This window comes from Nelumbo nucifera, chromosome 4 (genome assembly GCF_055504915.1).
Source record: "Nelumbo nucifera cultivar China Antique chromosome 4, China Antique-T2T, whole genome shotgun sequence".
In the NCBI taxonomy this organism is placed as follows: Eukaryota; Viridiplantae; Streptophyta; class Magnoliopsida; order Proteales; family Nelumbonaceae; genus Nelumbo; species Nelumbo nucifera.
In genome coordinates, this window is record NC_142652.1 from 7,303,390 (window position 1) to 7,325,748 (window position 22,359).

Consider the following 22,359-nt stretch of genomic DNA (forward strand, 5'->3'; position numbering starts at 1 on the left):
TCAGATGCTCTATGCCTAGCTGATTTGCAAGCAGGATTCCTTGTACAGCAGCAAGTAATTCAGCCCTTAAAGAGTCTCCCACACCTGCAAGACCTGAGTACAAAGATATAATGCTACTGTCTTTGATTCTCAGCACTCCTCATATGCCTGAAGGTCCTAGATTTCCTTGGCTACTTCCATCAAAGTTCAGCTTAATAAACTCCTCCCCTGGTGGCACCCATTCAATCACATGTCTGTCCTTCCTGGTAGAAGTATTAGCCACTGCTAATCAGCTTTTCCATAGGTCATCAAAAGAGTATGCTTCAAAGAGCTTTAGAGTTTTCAGCCACGGAATTGCCCGTGTCAGAATACGTTCTTTAACTTCCGAGTTTCAAGTATAATATTGCAGCAGCAACAACAAATATTCAATAAAGCAACTAAATTAAAAACTTAACTAATTAATATTATAAGTACGTCCATACCAAGGAGGGGTCATCAGAGACAAGGAAGGAAATTTAAGAGCACTCTTCTCAGGACCAGTGGGGAATGGAGACTCCTTAAAGGCAGAACTGTGCACAGCCCTACAAGGCGTACAGATTGCAAGAGAGTTAGGATTGGAAAATTTGGTGATAGATGGGGACTCCAAGGTGGTGGAAAATTTGGAAAAAACCCAGATTCGGTGATTTGGGCTTACAGAAATGAAATGAAGAAATTCAAATGGATAACTCAGCAGATGGATGTAACTATACAATGGGTGGGGAGGGAGGCAAATGCTTTTGCTGATTCTCTAGCTAAACAAGGAGTAACTAGGGATCAGTTGTACTGGGCCAACTTGTAACTTTTTGATGTTTCTGTATTAATGAGTGAGGCTGCACCTTGCACCTCATATTGGGATGCTTGTAATGGACTATTTATCATCTGCTTCTAATGAAATCAATTGAATTTTTATCTATAAAAAAAAGTATGTCCATACCAAGCATCCCCTAACATAAGTTTTCACATAATTTATCTTGAAACGTCCTAAAAAGAAAAAGAAAGATTCGATTGTAAAACAGAAATAGATATAAAAACTATGAGAGTTATAATTATTTGGATCTGGAGTCTATAAAGAATGTGGGAGATGTTTCAAAAGAAAGTGGGGTGACATTGAAGCTTGAAAAGGAGTTTGAAGAAGAATGATTGGTGGGAGGTATTTTGTGGGGTTGATAGTCATGGAATATGGGGTGTTTTCAATTGAATTTTGGGCAGTTGTGTCTTTTTTTTAAAGAATAAGATAAAAATTCATTAGGAAAAAGAAAATAGAATACAATAGGAAGGTGATAAGACATCACCCAAGAGGAAACAGATCCAAAGAACCCAACAAAGATCTCAAGAGTCCCATACTAAAACCCAAAAAATCAAAACTGACAAAACTTAAAGCTTTTCTTAAAACAATCTCAAGCGCAAGCTAAGAAAACAAACCAAAAAATCCCCATGAGAGCAAAAGCATCCAAACCCACCCCTAAACAGAAACTTAAACCCTCCTTGCTCCACAACCAAAACCTCAATTTTCCACCACAAACTCGTCCTCCCGGATTGAAACATCTTTGCCCCAACGCTTGTCGCCTCTGTGATGAGTGTTTTTGCTCACCTTCTCTTCCCTTTTCCTTCTTTCAAACTCCTCAAAAGCCCTTCTAGCAAACTCCTCAGTCCTCATCACCCCAAAAACAAACCTAGTCTCTTTCCAATTGTGACCTCTCTACCCACCAGATTCTGAAGAGTCCCATGTCCTGTCTTGTTATCAATGCCATCGTTGTTTTTCATTGTCTCGCTCTTACCAGAAGCAGAGTCATTAACACTCAGTTTGTTCTTCTGTTGCTCCTTTCGTGAATGGGGGGACACAGGCTGGCATTGCATCATTGTCCCCCTGTTTTCAGTGCCAGATGCCCTATTGCCTCTTAATCTTTTCCTCTTATAAACCCATTGTAGTTTTACGTGAGGCCTGCCCCCGCCAGACTAAGTTTTAACCTGGAGAATATCTTTGTCACATATACTGTGTTAAGATTTTTCGAACTATGTGATATCTTGTTGATTGCATTACGTATCTGGTTCTCTTCCTTTTCATCAAGCTTGCTCCTACGGCCCAGATCTACACCCAATCTTCCTGCCTACACCTCCTCGGATTGAAAGATGCTAAGGCATGATGTTGGGGTGTGGGGGAGGTTAGTTACTACTATAGAAGGGGTTTTCTGGCTTTAATCTGGGGGATTCATGTGTCTAGTTTTCTCATGGGGGTTTCTGTTTGTCTTATTTCATGTGTTGTTATCTTGGGTGATTTCTTATCATGTTTTATTCTTTTGTCTTTTTTCCTTACTGAGAAATTCCATTTTACTACAAAAGGAAAATATTTTTGCTCCATGCATTTTATAGTGTGTGGTTTACTTGACCAAGAAAGATTGTTCTGTTGAATTATGACTTAATGCTTTTGGACATTTACTTATTGTATAGTTTGGTAACCACTTGTCTTGTATTTTCTAGATCTATCTTATGGATATCCATATATGGTACACAGTGTTATCTGCTCTTGTTGGTGGTCTAATGGGAGCCCGTGCTCGTTTAGGAGAGGTAATAATACATTCAATTATTTTGAAATTAATTATGCTTGATCTTTTATAAGTTTTAGTATTGCTGGTTATATTCAGTTTATACTTGTTTATCATTATCCTGAATTCCTAAATAAATAGTTTTGATTCTTAGTTGTTTAAAAGACCAGCAATGACTTATATTCTATTTTATCATTGATAAAAAAGACTTAAAATTCTATTTGTCACAGATACGCTCAATTGAAATGGTGCATAAACGCTTTGAGAACTTCCCAGAAGCCTTTGTTAAGACTCTTGTATCTTCCCAGACAAAAAGGTATTAACTATTCATTCACCTAAGAGTGGATTTTGTACCTCCTGCTTTTCTCTTACATTTCATTAGGGTGACATTATGCTTTTTTTTTTTTTTACTAACAGGCTGCCCATTGATAGGCAATCAGCTCAGGTGAGGCTTTATTTTTATGCTTTAGGCTTTGGGGATTGCATTTTCTTCTAGCCATGATGATAATTATGAGTCTATCTGAAGGTTTCATTTAATTTTGTCATGGTTTCTTTATTCCCTTTTCTCAAATGAGACTAGGAAGACACTACCTTTTTGAGCAAAATTATATTCTATCTAAATTCAACTTGTCTCAGAAATTCAACTTACTCTTTGAAGTACCAAAATTATATTCTATCTAAAGTATTTTTTAAAGAATTCATCCTTTTATTTGGGGGGGAGGGAGGTGAAGGTTGTTGTTCTCAAAGGTGCAGCCTACCAATTAGTTTCCTCATTTCTGACCTAACTGAATCAGTTGATAGGACACAAACAAGCTTTGATGTCTTACATCCCCTTTAACTTGACTATTGGATGTCAAGTTAGTAAAGTCTATAATATAGCTGGACAAAGGTTTAGTCTAGGTTTCTAGGATCTTTGGTCTCTGGTAGGGTGGCTAGGTCTTCATGGACCTATGAAGTATCTTATCCAACAAGTGGCAATGTTGTAATATCTTTATAAATGAGTTATAAGCCTCTTTAATCCTAGAGAGATTTAAGAATCTACATGTGTCTGCTAACTGTAGATGCATCTCCAATCTTAGATGGTTAGTAAAGGTGGCAAATGCATGAGTTAGATGTGGGTTGAAGGCCAACCCATCCACCAACCGCCCATATTTATTAGATGGTTGCATACTGCATTCTAACTGAACCCACCCATGTTGATGCATGTGAATATTTAGTTCCGTGTAATTACATTCTTATTGAGAAAAAAGATTCTCAGTTTCTCGTATAATGCCACATGTCCCTATCGGGTTTGTTCAATCCAAACATTAAAATTAGAGTTCATTAAAAAGTTAGAGAGAGAAAGTAGATAAAGAGGAACAAGAGAACGCAGGGAGAGGAGAGAGAAACATAGGAGGGAGGAGAGAGGAATATAGGAGAGAGAAGATAGAATAAGAGGGAGAATGGGGAGGAGAGAGAATGGGTGTGAGAGAGAGAAGTGAGAGGAGAGGGAATCAGGAGTAGAAAGAAGAAAGTGAATTGTGGGAATAGAGAAACTTGGGGGAAGAGAGTGGAGAATAGAGAATAGGTATTTTTATGTAGTACCTACACCCAAAAAAAGTAGGAGAGGGAAATAGTGAGGAAAAGTAGGAGACAGAAATAAGAGGGAGAATAGGGAGGAGAGAGAATGGGTGGGAGAGAGAGAAGTGAGAGGAGAGGGAATTGGGAGTAGAGAGAAAAAGTAAATTGCAGGAATAGAGAAAATTGGGGGAAGAGAGTGAAGAATAAAGAATAGGTATTTTTATGTAGTACCTACACCCAAAAAAAGTCATGTAGTACTAAGAAACCTTCTTTAATGTGGATGGCCCAAATAAATACCCATAACCCAACTTAACCCAACTCTTTTTACTTGACCCAATGGGTGACTAAACCCATATTGAACTCACATCTTAAATGGGTGGGCTTGGGTGGGTTACAAGTGGATGGGTTGGGTTGGGCTAGAAATTGCTACCTCTATTGGTTCTTGATTCCTTACGGTTTAACCATCAAATTTAAGCTAATAGTTGACTAACTAGTAGAGGAAATGCAGGGGCAATTAGGAACCTGGCAAGACAAGAATTTGCAATAGAATATCACTGTTTAAGAAGAAAGGCAACTAAAATGCATCTGAAGGCCAAAGTCCTATATCCAATATATGGCTTTGATAGGAACCAGTTCAAACACCTCTAAAAGGTGTCTTGATTTTGAGAAACTCAGGAATATTGCTATGAAACCACCTAAAAAACATTGTATACAAGGCATATTCACATGATTCTGCACTGTAAATTGAAGGGCCTTTGGGGACATTCCAAGAATGTCAGCTGTTCTTTGGGGCATCATATTGTGTGAGTAATACAAGATTTTTGAGAATAAATGTCTAGATACAGATGCATCATCAGTCGTTTCTAATCAGCCTATTGGGTGCTGATTAGAGAAGAATTTAGAGGTATCACAATAGATTCTATTTTTGGAGGCATGAAATAACTACAGTGTGCTAAGGCACCTGATTTGGGGGGGGGGCATCGAATTGAATTTTGATGGCAGCTTCTTTGCAACCCAGGTCAATTGGGTGTTATGGGAGTTTTTAGGGACCATGAAGGGAAAATTATTTGATGATGTATAGGCCTTGTATGTATTTTGTATATTCTCTTTGGAGACATTGTTTTCTTAGGTGTTCTCTCAATACCATTTTCTCCTTTTGTACTTCATTTCAATATTTTTTTTGCTTCTCATCTCAACCAACCAAGAAAAAAATACAGCTGGATGCTTTATCTATGTGGTACGTCCACAGGTTCCATTGTTTTATATTTTGCTCACTCAACTAAGTCTTATCCCAACTATATGGGGTCAGCTACATGAACCCTGTTCTGCCATTCCGCTTTGTTCAGTGCTATTTTCTTTATTTTGTAGTTAATGTAAATGTTTTCTTACCCATTAAGGATGAACTGTTGCATGTTGATTTAGGACTCCCAGGACATGAACAAGACATATGCAGCTATCTTCTCTCCTTTTTGGAATGATATCATCAAAAGCTTGCGTGAAGAAGATTATATTAGTAATCGGTAAATCATGTATCCAAGCATGTTTCTAGTAGAGCAAGGGTTCTTTGGTACTGTTAATATTTCTCGTTATTTGTTCTCAGTTATTTCTCCCCTTTACAGTGAGATGGACCTGCTCACCATCCCAAGTAACACCGGAAGCTTGAAATTGGTTCAATGGCCTTTGTTTCTTTTAAGCAGTAAGGTATTCTTTCTTGAGGCATTACCTTTCACTTGTCTTCACATCTCAATAGCAACTTCCTTTTGTTGCTAATAACTCTTTTCTCAATCTTCCAGATCTTTTTGGCTTTGGATTTAGCTGTGGACTGCAAAGATACACAGGCTGATCTATGGAAGCGAATATCTAAGGATGAATATATGGCCTACGCTGTTCAGGAATGCTATTACAGTATTGAAAAAATTTTGCATTCTCTGGTTGATGGTGAAGGGAGATTATGGTATGAATCTTTTGCTATTTTCTCTGCTTCTGTTTGTCAATGTATGCATCTGGGTCCAAATCCAATTATGTTTTGTATGGTTTGGAAATTATGTACTTGACTCATTACTTTCTGAATGTAGGGTTGAGAGGATCTTCCGTGATATTAATAACAGTATATTGGAGGGCTCACTTGTTATAACATTAAATCTCAAGAAGCTTCAAGTGGTGTTAAATAGGTTTACAGCATTGACTGGGCTCCTGGTATTTATTATCCTTGCTTGTATTATCCTGTTCACTGTTTTTTTTTATAGGAAATTAGCTTAGCAGTATTGTTGATATTCTACTTGGTGCATCTGAGTATCTCATGCATTATGTATATCAGGTTATTGCTTATCCTAAAAAACAAATTTCCTTCTTTTCTTTCCTTCTTGGGTATGTAATCAATCCTCATTCTCCATATTCTTTTCTCCTATCACTATGAGGCACTTGGTGTTTGAGATTTATTGCCCCTTTTGTCTTTGAAATGATTCCTGGTCTTCTTTTTTTGTTTTTTTTTTCAATAATAATTTTCTTGTAAGAGTGAGCATAGTCTATTCTGGAGCCTTAACTTTCATAATTTTTATAGGTGTAAGTTGGAGGAAATTGCCCCATTATCCATGTCTTTCCAACAAAAAGTGAGTGAAATGCCCGCTTGGAGCTAACCAACAGGACTGAGGATTCAAATCCAGTCCTGTCATAACAGTTCACAACAAAGGCAGTTTTTTATTGTCAAAAACAACAAAATACCACCTTTGCATATATTGTCAAAAACAACAAAATACCACCTTTCCAACAAAATACAACAAAAACAACAAAGGCAGTTTTTCAATCCTGATGCAGGTGTGTGAGTGTGCATACTTTGCGTATATATTCACCCATCAAGGTTGAAAACACCAGTTTTTCAAGCCTGATGCAGGCACATTAGCACGTTCGCTTACGCGCATTACACACATTACACGCAGGTGTGTTATGCACCTGCATATACATGCATACACATGTATACACATGAATCCTTCTTCCATGCATTATTGCTATGTGGTTGCTGTTGTTTCTTGCGAAAGAGCTTTCGCTCTCTACCTTTTCATCTAGATCTTCCTTTGCTTGGGAAGAGATGTTTGTGGAAGGATTAATACCCAAGATTTTCTGTAGAAGAGGATCATACTTTCTTCCATACTATTGGATGAAGGTCAGGTTTGGTTTGACGCTTGCCTGTGCAAACCCAACCCATTGGACATTGTAGCACTGGATAGGAGGGGATGGGTTCGGTTGGAGTGACTTCAGGTTGGTTTCAGTTGATCAAAACTTATGGTCAAACCTGACATCCTTACATACCCCTGCATTGTATGTTACTATGGTGGCCTGGCAGCTTTGGCACTAATTTTTGGGATATTCAACCCAAGTCCAACTTGACCCAACCAAACACATAGGATACTGAACTAGCCCAACCCATCCCATATATAGTACACCTATATATTCATCCAAGATTATCTATACAGGTGTTTCAATGCTGCAATTTCAGTTGGTTGGCTTTGGTTTGGGTTCACCTCAACCTGAACCTATCCCAAAACCCAATTAAGGCTGATCCAACCCTAACTTGATAGGTCTGAGTCGATGTGGTTTTACTACTCAACTCGATCCACTGACATCCCCAACTATCTTATTGAAAATTTGATATCAGGGGGAATCTTGTAAGGTTGATGTGTAGATTCATTGGATTTCTTAACAGTTGACTGTATTTATTGATGGTCTTGCAACTTTTGCACCCTATGTCTGATTAGTTTTTTCTTTAGGGGTTGAGCTGCCTGTCTATGGTTTTTGTTCATTCTACCTCTGCATGCATGGACTATTTTTGACGTAGAATACAATGCATTTTACTTCCAAAAAATGATTGAAATTAGTTGGATTAATTAATTGATACAAGACAATCTCAAATGAACAAAGTGAGGGATCATGAGCAAGGATTAGCATAGGACCAGGCAAACACGCCCCTACCCAAGCATAAGAAAAGATAGGGCCAGGCCTGGGTTAACATGCAGGCCCATTTTGGCTGGAATCAGGCTGACCTTTGCCCAGCCTGGCCTATTGATATTATATGTTTTATGTATTAAACAAAAGATGATATCAAAGCTGACCTTTGGGCTGGAATAAGGCAAACACACCCCTACCCAAGCATATATGTTTTGTATGTTTTTGTGCTAGATATTGAGATTGAGTCTGTTTGTCAACATATTTTATTACATTTACTTAATTATATATGCCATATTCCATTTTTTATATTTGTATATTAGTGCATATTAATTCATTATTACCTTGAGTTCATGCTGATCTCAAACTGTTAAGGCCCAGCAATGCCCATCCTTAATTATGAGTGAATTATACTCTTTATTGGTGGCAAAATGGAAACTAAAGATAAAGTATGCATAAGTTATATTGAAAGAAATTACAAGGTTTCAAAGAACCAAAAGTGCAGAGGGAAATGCTATACATGTGGCCCAGAAAATTAGTAAGTTAATTGGCTTGGTTTTGATGTAGACATGATCAAATTAAATGTCATTTCTGTTCTTTGTTTTCTGTGACAGATTCGAAATGAAACTCCTGAATTATCTAGAGGTGCTGCAAAAGCTGTATATGACGTGTATGAAGTTGTTACACATGAGTTACTGTCATCTGATTTAAGGTACAGTAGAATACATGCAAAATAATTGATCAAATATGTTCTCTCTCTCTCTCTCTCTCTCTCTCTCTCTAAATTCATGTAATGCAAGCTTTCAAGAGTTCATAGTGAACCTTTGCATCATTCAGGGAACAATTTGATACGTGGAATATTTTAGCCAGAGCTAGAAATGAAGGTCGTCTATTTTCCAGGATAGAATGGCCAAAGGATCCAGATGTTGTATGTATCTTCTTGATCTGTTTTGTACATTGTTATTTATTCTTCAATTGCATTTAACTGAATCAATTAACTGATTTCCTAACCACAGAAGGAGCAAGTGAAGCGATTGCACCTACTTCTCACAGTGAAAGATTCTGCTGCTAATATTCCCAAGAATCTTGAAGCAAGGCGAAGGTTAGAGTTTTTTACAAACTCTTTATTCATGGAGATGCCTTCAGCAAAGCCTGTTAGTGAAATGATTCCTTTCAGGTATTTACCAGAAAATGAATTAATGGAATTATGTGTTTTTGTTATTTTTATGGTCATTTTCTGATGCTTTTCTAATTTCTTGTTTTGTTTGAGCATAGTGTCTTCACCCCATACTACAGCGAGACTGTGCTCTATAGTTTGTCTGAATTGCAAAAGGAAAATGAGGATGGAATATCTATTATTTTCTATCTTCAGAAGATATTTCCAGGTAAGTTTTATTCTCACCTCAGTACATAAGCTGATTTCCCCTTCTGTAAGGAATGCTATTGTTTCAAGTAATTATTATTTTATACCTGAGTGCTGTCAAGTCTGTTATTTTCTTATTTGACATTTGGATTACCATGAATTCATTTAACTTGTTGCCACAGAAATCACTACAAGGTAATGCCTTGTTTAGTGTTTGTCCATGTACAATAATGAAAATGTGAAACCATCCCCTAAAAGTTATAAAATTGGAAAAGGATATTGTGATATTGGATTTTTTGAATTCGTTCTGATGCTATTTCTGTGTTTGCCAATATTTCTTTCCTTTTATTACTATTTTCCCCATGCTGATGAATTCTGTTATCTATCACAAAATTATAGAAAGAAGGATGTTATAGAATTGGAAACACCAAAACATCCAAGACTTCAAAGTTCAAACAGCATGGTGTTTCATCCTTGTATTTCCAGGGAATGTTTCTCTTCTTTATTTTTTTTATAAGTAAAATAAATTTTATTAAAAAGAAAAAATAAGTTACAAAAGAAGGCGACAATTCATCACCCGAGTACAAAGACCAATTTTCAGATTAGAGAACATTCCCCACATTACATATCTGATAATCCAGGACCTCTCCTAACCTAAAACCAAAGTCTTTTTTTTTTCTAGTTGATTGAACTCTGGAAGAATCAGCAGCCAATCTATCACTAATCTACCCACAGCCACAACCATCTTGTCCAGGCTGCAAGCTTTGTCTTCGGAAGTCCTTCTGTTCTTCTCCTTCCAAATGTTCCAGCAAATTGATGGGATACAACTCCATAACATCTTCACCTTCTTACCCCACTCAGCCTGGGCAATGAAGATGAGGGACTAAAACCCAAAATGTAAGAAGGCATCATTTATTCCATTGTTGATTGAATGAAGCATGTAGCATGCACCACTGTGATCCTTGAGGATTAGAGCCAACAATAGTCATTGCTATAGTTCTTGTGTCTCAAGAATGTTTTGGTTACTGTTGAACCCTTTGTGTGTCTATATAAATTTCTTTGAAAATTAATATGTATTCTTTCATTTCATCATCATCATCCAAGCCTTGTCCTAAATCCTAACTAAATGGGGACATCTACACGAATCCTGTTTTGCCATTCTGTTCTATTCAGTGCTATATCCATCATTAAATTATTGGTGCTTAAATCATTTCTTATTACTCCACCCAAGTCCTTTTTGGTCTACCCCTAGCTCTTCTAGCCCCTTCAACTTGTAACAAATCACTTTTCCAACAGGTGTTGTAGATGGTCTTCTAACATCACCAAAGCATCTCAATCTACTTTCTCTCATTTTATCACCGATTGGAGGTACTCTTAGGTTTCTTTGTATGACTTCATTTTTGGTGTTGTCCTTCCTAGTTTTACACGCATCCATTTATCACCTGTTGAACCTACCAACAGAAGTAAATCTGCTTTTTGGTCTGTCTACTTTTATTTGGCCCACAAAGAGAGGGAGAATTATGTGGAAATGTAACAGAGCAGCTCTATCATGGACTCTTTGGGAAGAAATGAAAGCAAGAACATTCCAAGAAAAGGAGAGAAGCCTTTCGGAAGTCAAGGAGTGTGTTTTGACAAGGGTAATACATTGGTTGAAAACCTTGGATGCCTTCCACCTTTTTCCTTTTCTTTGGAAGAATTGGTCAGCAGTGGCTAATAGCTCCTCCAAGGATAGTATTAATGTAGCATGGGTACCTCCTCCTGAAGGTTTTGTAAAGCTTGTTGTAAGGCTTATTTAATTGTTACTTTATAGCTGCTGTTAGTAGGCTGACTTCTTAGGATACTGTCAGCTAGTTACTTGTCTTTTTTCCTTATTATTTTTAGTTCTAAGATGTGCCGCTAGGGGCATACTTGTAATTTCTATTCCTTTATTAAGTTAATATAAATAGAAGACTGGCGACAGCCAGTAGGATCTTTTTTTCTCTCAATCGTACCTCTCTCTCTCTCTCTCTCTCTCCCACTCTCCATAAATCATTACATGGTATCAGAGCAGGTTTTCTGGGCTGTAAAAGACCTACGATCCCTCCTGTTTTGAGCAAGGTCTCCTTCTTTAAAAGTTTTGGACGTGGAAGATAGGGAAACTTAGTAGATTTCTGGTCGAAACCCTAGCAGTTTCTGTGGAAACCCTAGCAGCTTTCTGGCGGCAGTTTCTGTGGTTTTTTCCTTGGTCGTAATACCAAGAAAACCCTAGTCGGAGAAGGGCGATGCTGGTACAGACTCCCTTCCTCTGTTCGATGCTGTGAAGTCAAGTTCAGGTTAGCATCTTCGTACAAGTGCTGAACAGGTGTGTTTTTTGTTTCAGTCTTCTTTGGCCGATGGTGTGTAGGGTTCATTCGTTGGTTATATAGGTATTTGTTTGGATGTTGGATGGTTAGACTGTATGAACTACAGTCAGATTGATAGTAATGTCTGTCTTGGTGGTGTTGAACTGATTACCGGGCTGGTTTAATGACTGGTTGTGTTGACTGAACCTTCTCTGAGTTGTTTTCAGTAGTGTTTTTTTGTTCTCTTGCTCACATCCTAGAAGTAAATTCTTTGAGGATTGGTATTCTGATTGTGGCTGCAGTGTAGTTGGGTGGTGTTTGGATTGTTTTTCAGTAGTATCTGATGGCAAATTATGAATCAGCTTCATCCGGGGCTACACCAACCCTCAGCACAGCGGGTATGGGAGGTGAAAACATGTTTTTTCCCATGCCAATTACCCCTTTAAACGGTCTGAACTACCTGGAGTGGGCTAAGAGCGTAAAACTCTATGTAACAGCAAGGGGTAAAGCTGGTTACATTAATGGAAGGGTGAAAGAACCCAAGGGTGAGACAGCTGAACATGATAGGTGGGACCAAGAAAACAGTATGGTGATGTCTTGGCTCCTTGCAGTCATGGAACCTGATGTGAAGAAGAACTTTATGTGGGCAGACATCGCTAGTGAGATCTGGGAATAGGCCAAAACTACCTATTCTGAGCAGAGGCATTATGCCAAGGTTTACTAGTTACAAGCTGAATCCTCAACATGTAAACAGGGAAGCCGTAGTTTGTCTTCATATTATTCAGCCCTTACCTCCATATGGAAAGAATTGGATCATTATCAGGCTATAAAGTGGAAACATGATGATGATGCTAAGGCCTATAGGAAGCTGGTCTCTTAGCAATGCGTGTTTGCTTTCTTGTTGGGACTGAACCCTGCATATGAACCGTTGAGGGTACAGATCCTAGGAAGCAAAGAGTTGCCTACGGTTCACGAGGTATAGTCCCTTGTTCAATCGGAAGAAAGCAGGCGGAATGTAATGGCTAGAGCTGAGGGGGAGCAACAAGTTGCTTTGGCTGCAATGAATAATAACTCCATGGGAAAGAAAAGTGACACTAAGAAGACTGATGATAAAGATAAGTTGTTTTGTACCCATTGTTGGCGTTCACGACATACACATGACACTTGTTGGGACATCCACGGGAAACCCAAGTGAGCAGCAAAGAATCAAGAACAGGGGAAAGGTCAAGGTCAGAAGAAAATGAACACAAGATACTCAGGTCGCCGGTAGTACTCGAAACCACCCTAATAAGTCTGACCCCAAGGAAGATATAATGAATTCCTTTAGAGAGCACCTAGAATCTTTTGGTAGGGCTTTGCGGCAAATGGACAGCTCAGTCACTGGTACTCCCTCTACTTCATTTGCATCTACTTCAGGTAATACGACTTCTGCATTCCATGTCACTCCCACGGATTCCCCTTGGATCATTGACTAAGGGGCCTCCAACCACATGATCGGTAAGCCGAACTTGTTTCAGTCTTATAGCCTTTTGTTAAGAAGGGATAGAGTGAGACTTGCAGATGGTTCTTTTTCCTCCATTGCAGGCCAAGGATCAATATCTCTTTCCCATGGCCTTAACCTGAATTGTGCATTGCATGTCCCTCAACTTCCTATAAATTTGATTTCAATTAGTAGCATTACAAGCTCCTTGAACTGTAACATGACATTTTTTGCTGACTCGTGTGTTTTTCAAGACCTAACTTCTGGGAGGACGATTGGTAGAGGAAGCCTAGTGGACGGTCTCTACATTCTCGACAACAAAGCTAGTCTCTCGGTGTCATCCTCAGAGTCACATAGTCAGTCAAATAAGAGTCAATTTTTTTTTGTGGCATAGTCGTTTACGTCATGCTTCTTTCGAAATAATAAAGTCTTTGTTTCCAGTTTTATTTAAGTCATGTTTAGTGTCAGAGTTCATGTGTCGAACGTGTCAGTTGAGAAAATAGTGTAGAACAACTTTTCACTCAAGTAATAAAAGATCAAATGCTCATTTTCATGTTGTGTATTCTGATGTATGGGGGCCTACCAATGTAATCTCTGAGGGCGGATATAAGTACTTCATCACATTGATCGATGATTACTCTCGCTATACATGGGTAATTCCTATGCATAGTAGAGACGAAGTTCCAAAGATAGTGAAAGAATTCCAGAGGATGGTGTTTACGCAGTTCCATGTTGAAATACAGATCTTCCAATCCAATAATGCAAAGGAATACTTCCATGGGGAGCTCAATGAGTTCTTTGCCTCCCACGGATCTATTCATAGGAGCTCATGCGCTAGAACACCACAACAAAATGGTGTTGCAGAAAGGAAAAACAGACACCTCCTTGAGGTAGCTCGCGGGATGATGTTACACATGAATGTTCTAAAAAGGTTTTGGGTGGATGCTATACTTGCAGCTGCTTATGTCATCAATCGCATGCCCTCCAAGGTGCTGAACTACATGGCCCCTCATCAATTACTGTACCCCCAGTCTCCTTTATTTTCCATCCCCATGAGAGTCTTTGGTTGTCGTGCCTTTGTCCATGACTTGTCTCCATCCTGAGGCAAGTTAGACCCTCGGTCCATTCCTTGTGTCTTTCTGGAGTATCCCTCCTCTCAAAAAGGGTATTGGTGCTTTGATCCAGTTAGTTGTAAGTTTTTTGTGTCTATGGATGTGTCCTTCTTTGAGTTTGAGCCATTCTTCCCTTCTTCTCCTCAGGGGGAGAGTAGTAGTGTGGAAGAGGAGAAGCAGGTTCAGGTATCTCTTCCTTCTATTCTGGACCTTACTCCCTTCCATGTCTTCCAATGTACACGTCGTAGAGATCAGCGGTGTGATAAAGATATGGAGCAGCCAAACATGGAGCAACCGACACCATTAGACTCCTAGGAGGTAAGTCCACCCCCTAACCCTGCTCCTACTGTGGATGACCTTGACATTCCTATTGCCCAACGAAAGGGAGTCAAGTCATACACTACCAAACACCCTATTGCCCATTTTGTCTCCTATGATCACATTTCCCCCTCATACCCTGCCTTCCTATCTGCAGTTGATTGCATCCCTATTCCTAGAAATGTTGCAGAAGCCTTAAAATGCCCTGAATGGACAGATGCCATGAAGGAGGAGATTAATGCTCTTCACAAAAACCAGACTTGGGAATTGGTGGATCTTCCAAAGGGGAAAGACCCTGTGGGATGTAAATGGGTGTTCACGGTTAAGCACAAGGCAGATGGAACAGTTGAAAGATACAAAGCAAGATTAGTAGCCAAAGGGTACACACAAGTATACGGGGTTGACTATGATGAGACTTTTGCCCCAGTGGCTAAGATGAACTAAATTAATGTTCTCCTATCCTTAGCTGCTAATCTTGACTGGGAATTGCATCAACTGGACATAAAGAATGCTTTTTTGAATGGTGACTTAGAGGAGGAAGTATACATGGTTCAACCCCCTGGATTCTGTGCCAAGGGGAGTGAAAATAAGGTGTGCAAGCTGCGAAAGTCTCTTTATGGCTTAAAACAGTCTCCCAGAGCCTGGTTCAGTAAGTTTCACATGGCAGTTCAACAGATGGGCTTCAAACAATGTCAATCTGATCATACACTCTTTGTGAAGAGATGTCAAGAACAGGTTGTTGTATTGATAGTATATGTGGATGATATCATCATTACATGAAGTTGGAGCTCAGAGATACAGAACATGAAACAATTCCTTGCATCTAAATTTGAAGTGAAAGATCTAGGCCCCCTGAAGTATTTCCTTGGGATTGAAGTTGCTCGCTCAGAAAAGGGTATCTTTGTCTCTCAAAGGAAATACACCCTTGATCTATTACAAGATACAGGCAAATTAGGTGCAAGGCCGACAGATACTCCTATGGATGCGGACCACAAGTTAGGTGACTGTGTTGGTGAACCCCTGAAAGATGTGAAACAGTTCCAGAGGTTAGTGGGGAAGCTGATTTATTTGTCCATGACCCATCCAGACATTGCCTATTCCGTTGGGGTCTTAAGCCAGTTCATGCACTCTCCTAAGAAACCACACATGGAGGCAGCAAAGAGAGTTCTTAGATACTTGAAGAAATATCCCGGAACAGGCCTACTATTCAGTAAACACAATCACCTAAAGGTGGAAGTCTTTACAGATGCTGATTAGGCAGGAGCTGTGGATGACAAAAAGTCCACTAGTGGGTATTGCACATCTGTGGGAGGAAATCTGGTGACCTGGAAAAGCAAGAAACAAAGTGTGGTAGCAAGGTCAAGCGCGGAAGCTGAATATAGAGCTATGGCACATGGGGTGGCTGAAGTCCTTTGGCTAAAGAATCTTCTAGGGGAGCTTGGAGTTGTTGTTCATGGTCCTATGTCCCTTTACTGTGACAACAAGGCTGCAATAAACATCGCCAACAACCCTGTCCTACATGAGAGGACTAAGCACATTGAGGTGGACAAACACTTCATAAGGGAGAAATTGGAGAAAAGGGAAATTTGCATTCCTTATGTCAACTCCAAGAAACAACTTGCTGATGTTCTCTCACAAAGGGGCTTCCATGCTCACGGCACAATGAGTTATGTGACAAGCTAGGCATGATAGACATATTCAGCCCAACTTGAGGGGGAGTGTTGTAACGCTTATTTAATTGTTACTTTATAGCTGTTGTTAGTAGGCTGACTTCTTAGGATATTGTCAGTTAGTTACTTGTCTTTTTTCCTTATTATTTTTAGTTCTAAGATGTGCCGCTAGGGGCATACTTGTAATTTCTATTCCTTTATTAAGTTAATATAAATAGAAGACTGGCGACAGCCAGTTGGATCTTTTTTTTCTCTCAATCGTACCTCTCTTTCTCTCTCTCTCTCTCTCTCCCACTCTCCATAAATCATTACAAAGCTGAACTTTGATGGAAGCAGTCAAGGTGATCCAGGCCCATCTGGTATAGGAGGGGTCTTGAGAAATAAGGATAGCAATGTTATAGCCTTGTTTTCAGGCCTAGTAGAAATAGGAGATTCTATTTGTGGAGAACCTACAAGGACCTACTCATGAAAATTAAATGGATAACAAGGAACATGACCACAAGAATACAATTAGTAGACAGGTCAGCAAATGCATTGGCTGATATTCTTGCCAAACAAGGGGCAAGTCGAGAATATTTTTACTGAACTGAATTGTAATGTTTTGTTGTTTTTGAGAAATTGTAATTACTAATATGGGAGAGATCACACCTCCCCCTCTCTATGGGATGCTTGTAATAGTATCACACTCTTTTCCTAATGAAGTCATTTAATTATAAAAAATAACAAGGTTACAAAAGATGTGACATTGAGTCATCTCTTGGTCTCCAATCCTAGGTTACCCTGATTTGTACTCCCATTATTATTAAATTCACATTGCATATATTCTGTTTAAGTCCTTATTTTAAAACCTCTTGTTTCCAATACAGCTGGCCATAGCCCTAATTTTGCATTTAATCCTTTTCTAGTTTCATTAATTAGTACTATGTCATCGACAAACGTTAACTACCATGGGACCTCCCCTTGAAAAAGTTTAGTCAATTCATCTATGATTAGTCCAATTTAACATTAGTTTTTGCACCCCTCATACATATCCTTAATTAGTTCCACATAGTTATTTGGAACTCCTTTCTTTTCCAAAACTTACCACATTACCTCTATCGAGGACTATATCATATGCTTTCTCTAGATCAGTGAAAATCATATGCAGATCTCTCCTCATCTATCTTAAATTTTCCATCTATAATCTTAATAAAAAGATGACTTCTAGAGTTGATCTCCATAGCATAAAACCAAATTGGTTTTCTGAAATATTTGTTTCATGTTGTAACCTTTGCTCAGTTATTCACTCCCAAAGTTTTATAGTGTGCTCATGAATTTAATTCCACACCAATTATTACAACTTTGTATATTGCCCTTGATTCAAATACATGCATCAAAGTGCTCTTTTTCCATTCATCTGGCATTTTCTTTGTTTTCATTATCTTATTAAATATTTATTCTTGCATTTTCTAATGTGAAATTGTATAATAGTATTATTAAGTATAATTTCTTGAATATTAGATATATATTTTTATATTTTTATATGCTTTTGATGCTCTTACTAATTGATGCTGTTGGTTTCCTAGTGTAGATTATCTGACACTATTTTCATCTCAGATGAATGGGAGAATTTCTTGGAACGAATTGGTCGAGGTGAATCTACTGGGGATGCTGATCTGCAGCAGAGCTCTAGTGATTCCTTAGAACTTCGTTTTTGGGCGTCTTATCGAGGCCAGACTTTAGCTAGAACTGGTTAGACCTGGCTGATATTTTATCTTATTTCTTTTATGTTTTTGAATGTATCATGTATATGAAACTTCAGGATATCTTTGTCCAGTGTTGTGAAGCGTTTAATCTATAATTGTTGTTGGCATATGTTCTTAGATGTTACTTTCATTTGATAATTGGCATACTCTTTTAGGGGGAGAAGATGTGAGGAAAAAATGAGAAAGAACCTCTTTATGTTATTTATTGTTGATAGTGTTTTTTTCTTTCACTGCCGAAATGCAGTGCGTGGAATGATGTACTACAGAAGGGCTCTGATGCTACAAAGTTATCTAGAAAGGAGAGCATTGGGGGGTATGTTCTGTTACCATCATTTTGATCCCCCTCCCTGCGGGGAAAAAAATATTTGTGTTGACACATTATTTTTCACCTTGTAGAATTAGAAGATGGTTATTCAAGAGCCAATCTCCCAACATCACAAGGATTTGAGATATCTCGCATATCCCGGGCACAGGCAGATCTTAAGTTTACTTATGTGGTATCATGCCAAATTTATGGCCAACAGAAACAGAAGAAGGCTCCAGAGGCAGCTGACATTGCTCTTTTGTTACAGAGGTTGTTTACATCTCCACTTTTCCTTGATTTCTTTCTCACATCATGTCATGGATTGCTATGACCTTTTATTTTTACTCTATTCATGCTATTTGAATCAGCTAATTGGAAATCAAATTTAAAATATTCTTAATGATAGCATCTAATATATACGGTAAGATGGAGCCCTATTATTTATTGACTTTTTTTGAGTTTGAATCCCCTGCCTGTTTTATGTTTGTGTCTTATTACTTGATAATCTACACTTTGACAATTTCCATGAGCATCAAGTTTATCATGCAATCTCATGTGAGAGATTAGCTATTGGTATATTTTAGTGCCTCTGGGTGTTTATTTATTTTTTACTTGTGTCTTTCCAGGAATGAGGCGCTTCGAGTTGCTTTCATACATGTTGAGGAGAGTAGTGCCAATGATGGGAAGATTTTGAAGGAATTCTATTCAAAGTTAGTAAAAGCTGATGCACATGGAAAGGATCAGGTAGACAGAAGTGTTCCTTGGTGATGATTTATCCCTATTCCAGCAGTTCTATTGTATGCAATTGGCAGTTGGCATGTGCAAGATTGTTATTGAATTGCACTGCACAAATTCTGTGAAGAACAGTAAAGAATATGACAAGCCAACAAGGGGTTCAGAAATATCCTCCTTGTCTAATCACATAATTTTCCCAAATTCTCAGGTTGCTTTATAATCCATGTGGTTAGAACTGGCATACTTTAGACTGCAAATTCAAATCCTCAAATTTTGGAGACGTGATGTATTCTCTTGTGGTTTAAGAGACTTGTCAGATGCATGGACCTAATGCTATCTTATGCATGCTAATATATGCTCAAATGCAATAATCTACATTTTCACAGGGTAATCACAGGAGGCATCAATATAATGGAAACAGTACATCTGCCTAGCAGAAGTCTAACAAAAGGCAATGCTTTTATGCATCTAAAATTGTTATATCTTTTGTACTCTGTAACTTGAGCAATTTCATTGTTAAAGTAAGTTGCAGAATCTGTCTGATAAAGATCAGTGTTTCAGTGCCTTTGCTTTCTATTTACATGAACAACCAGTATTAACTAGTATTTTCAAAATGAGATGTGCAACTGAAGCACAAAAGGTTTCCTAGAGCCTAAGGTGCAATGCACAAGGCAAGTTGTGCACCTACACAAAGCAAGGCATGACTTAAAAAAAATATAAATGGAAAAATTTAATGTACAAGAAGATGCAAATCAATGTTTTAAAACACGGGGGCATGGTGAGGTGTTCCCCTACCTGGAAGCATGAAACATAGTTTGGAACGCAGGAAGTGTAAGCCTTGAGCATGTATTTTTTTATAGTTATACTTGGAGGCATGTTAACTTATTCTTGCTACTCGGCAGACAAGCATAAAAAAATCGATAGTGTTGGTAAATTCTATTTGTTATACTTAAGTGGCCAATATAAAGTTTCTATGGACTAGGTTCCTGTTTTTTTTTTTTTTTGTCTTTTGTTCTTTTTTTCAAGTTGATATATTTGTTCTGTTATTTTTATAGGAAGTCTATTCCATCAAGCTACCTGGAGACCCCAAGCTTGGAGAGGGGAAGCCCGAAAACCAAAACCATGCTATAATCTTCACACGTGGGGAGGCTATTCAAACTATCGACATGAATCAGGTGACTTATTTTCCTTTGTAATTAGTAAATTTCCTTCAACTTCTGTAATTGGGTTGTATGCAATCTTTTATAACTGGTAAGCATTGTCAATTCATTTCTTTTCCCTTTGTGGATAAACTGGACCAACACATGTGACCAAGAGATTGCAATTGGTTGATATTCTTGTTTAATGCAAATATGTCCTTGTATACCTTAATTTTACAACTTATATTTGATGACAATACAGAAAATGGTGCATATCCCAATTATTTTGTGAACTATAAGTAGTCGATCAAGACTACAATCAGTCTTGAATTCGAAAGTAAAAGAAAGATTTCAGATGGAGAAAAAGAAGAAAAGAGGGAGAAAGAAGAAGCACATGAAGGGTTTTAGAAAAGGAGAGAGAGGGTCGAATAGAATCCATCTGCCGACCCACTCTTAATATTTATATGTTTACTAATTGTAAAAAAAGGCTGAATTTCCCTTAATGCTTACATGGCAAATAAACTAATAATAAAGCTGAAATAACAAGCTGTAACAACAAAACTGAAATAAGTACCATCTAACACTGACATAACTAACAAAGAATACATGCTGTGCTGCCATACGAACACAGTGGGGACCACAGCCGTGGGGTCCACATCAGTGTTCTCTACACTCCCCCTCAAGTTGGGAATAGATATTTGTCATTCCCAACTTGCATAGGTCTGCCTCTAACTTCTTCCTTGGAACAGCCTTGGTGAGAAGATCTGCGAGCTGCATGCTGGAGGTGATATACGGGAGACACACTTCTTGAGATGAAACCCTTTCTCTGACAAAATGTCGATCAACTTCGATATGCTTAGTTCTGTCATGTTGTACCGGATTGTGAGTTATATTAATAGCAGCCTGATTATCACAATACAACATTAAGGGTTTCTCATAATCAATACCCAACTCTTCAAGTAATGACTTCAGCCATAGGATTTCAGCCACACCATTAGCCACCATTAGCCATCGATCTATATTCAGCTTCAGCACTGGAGCGAGAAACAACACTTTGTTTCTTACTCCTCCAAGAGACAAGGTTACCTCCTACAAAGGCACAATATCCAGAGGTAGACCTCCTGTCATCAACACTCCCAGCCCAATCAACATCTGTATAGACTTCTATCTTCATGTGATCATTATTCTTGAATAATATACCTCTACCTGGACATCTCTTCAAGTATGCTAATATTCTCTCAACTGCAAGGAGGTGAGTAGTTCTAGGAGAATGCATGTATTGACTGATAACGCTGACTGCATAACTGATGTCTGGTCGTGTGAGACAAAGATATAGGAGTTTTCCAACCAGCCGTTGGAACATAGCTTTGTCTTCAAGAGGCTCTCCACCCTCTGTACTGATCTTGTGATTCTATTCAATGGGTGTATCTGCAGGCTTAACACCCAACTTTCCAGTTTCTGCTAATAGATCTAGAACATACTTCCTTTGAGAAATAAAGATCTCGTGTTTAGATCTAGCAATCTCAATACCCAAGAAGTATTGTAGCTCACCTAGATCTTTCACCTCAAACTCTTGATGAAGGAGTTGTTTGAGGGACTCAATCTCACTATTATCATTCCCTGTCACCACAATATCATCCACATATACAACAAGCAAGGTCAAAGAAGAGTCCACTCTTTTAATGAACACTATATGGTCTGATTGGGCCTGTACATAGCCGAATTTTTCAAGGGCTTGTTTAAATCTATCAAACCAAGCTTTGGGCGACTGCTTTAGTCCATATAAGGCTTTATTCAGCCGGAAAACCTTCTTACCTGTCTCGACATCATAAAATCTATGAGGTAATTGCATGTAGACTTCTTCCTGTAAGTCTCCATTTAGGAAGGCATTTTTAACATCCATCTGGAACAAGGGCCAAGAATAACTGGCTGCAAGGGTTAACAGAACTCGAATAGTGGTCATCTTTTCCACTGGAGCAAAAGTCTCCAAGTAGTCTATACCATAAGTCTGGGTAAATCCTTTTGCAACTAACCGGGCTTTATACCTTTCAATGGAACCATTAGCATTATGTTTCACGGTAAATACCCATCTACATCCAACTGGTTTCTTTC

General features: G+C 38.5%; 1 protein-coding gene across 1 annotated transcript in view; it reads left to right on the forward strand.

The window, feature by feature from the left end:
* GSL8 (glucan synthase-like 8) overlaps window positions 1-22,359 on the forward strand; it is a 110,962-nt gene that overhangs the window by 63,216 nt on the left and 25,387 nt on the right. Inside the window, exons 21-36 of the mRNA XM_010250479.3 lie at window positions 2,497-2,583; window positions 2,792-2,877; window positions 2,979-3,006; window positions 5,544-5,641; window positions 5,741-5,822; window positions 5,915-6,075; window positions 6,197-6,317; window positions 8,675-8,772; window positions 8,898-8,988; window positions 9,077-9,237; window positions 9,336-9,445; window positions 17,921-18,055; window positions 18,314-18,382; window positions 18,466-18,643; window positions 19,000-19,117; window positions 20,164-20,283. Of these exons, the coding sequence (XP_010248781.1) occupies window positions 2,497-2,583; window positions 2,792-2,877; window positions 2,979-3,006; window positions 5,544-5,641; window positions 5,741-5,822; window positions 5,915-6,075; window positions 6,197-6,317; window positions 8,675-8,772; window positions 8,898-8,988; window positions 9,077-9,237; window positions 9,336-9,445; window positions 17,921-18,055; window positions 18,314-18,382; window positions 18,466-18,643; window positions 19,000-19,117; window positions 20,164-20,283 (1,743 nt within the window). The remainder of the gene's footprint in view (window positions 1-2,496; window positions 2,584-2,791; window positions 2,878-2,978; window positions 3,007-5,543; window positions 5,642-5,740; window positions 5,823-5,914; window positions 6,076-6,196; window positions 6,318-8,674; window positions 8,773-8,897; window positions 8,989-9,076; window positions 9,238-9,335; window positions 9,446-17,920; window positions 18,056-18,313; window positions 18,383-18,465; window positions 18,644-18,999; window positions 19,118-20,163; window positions 20,284-22,359) is intronic.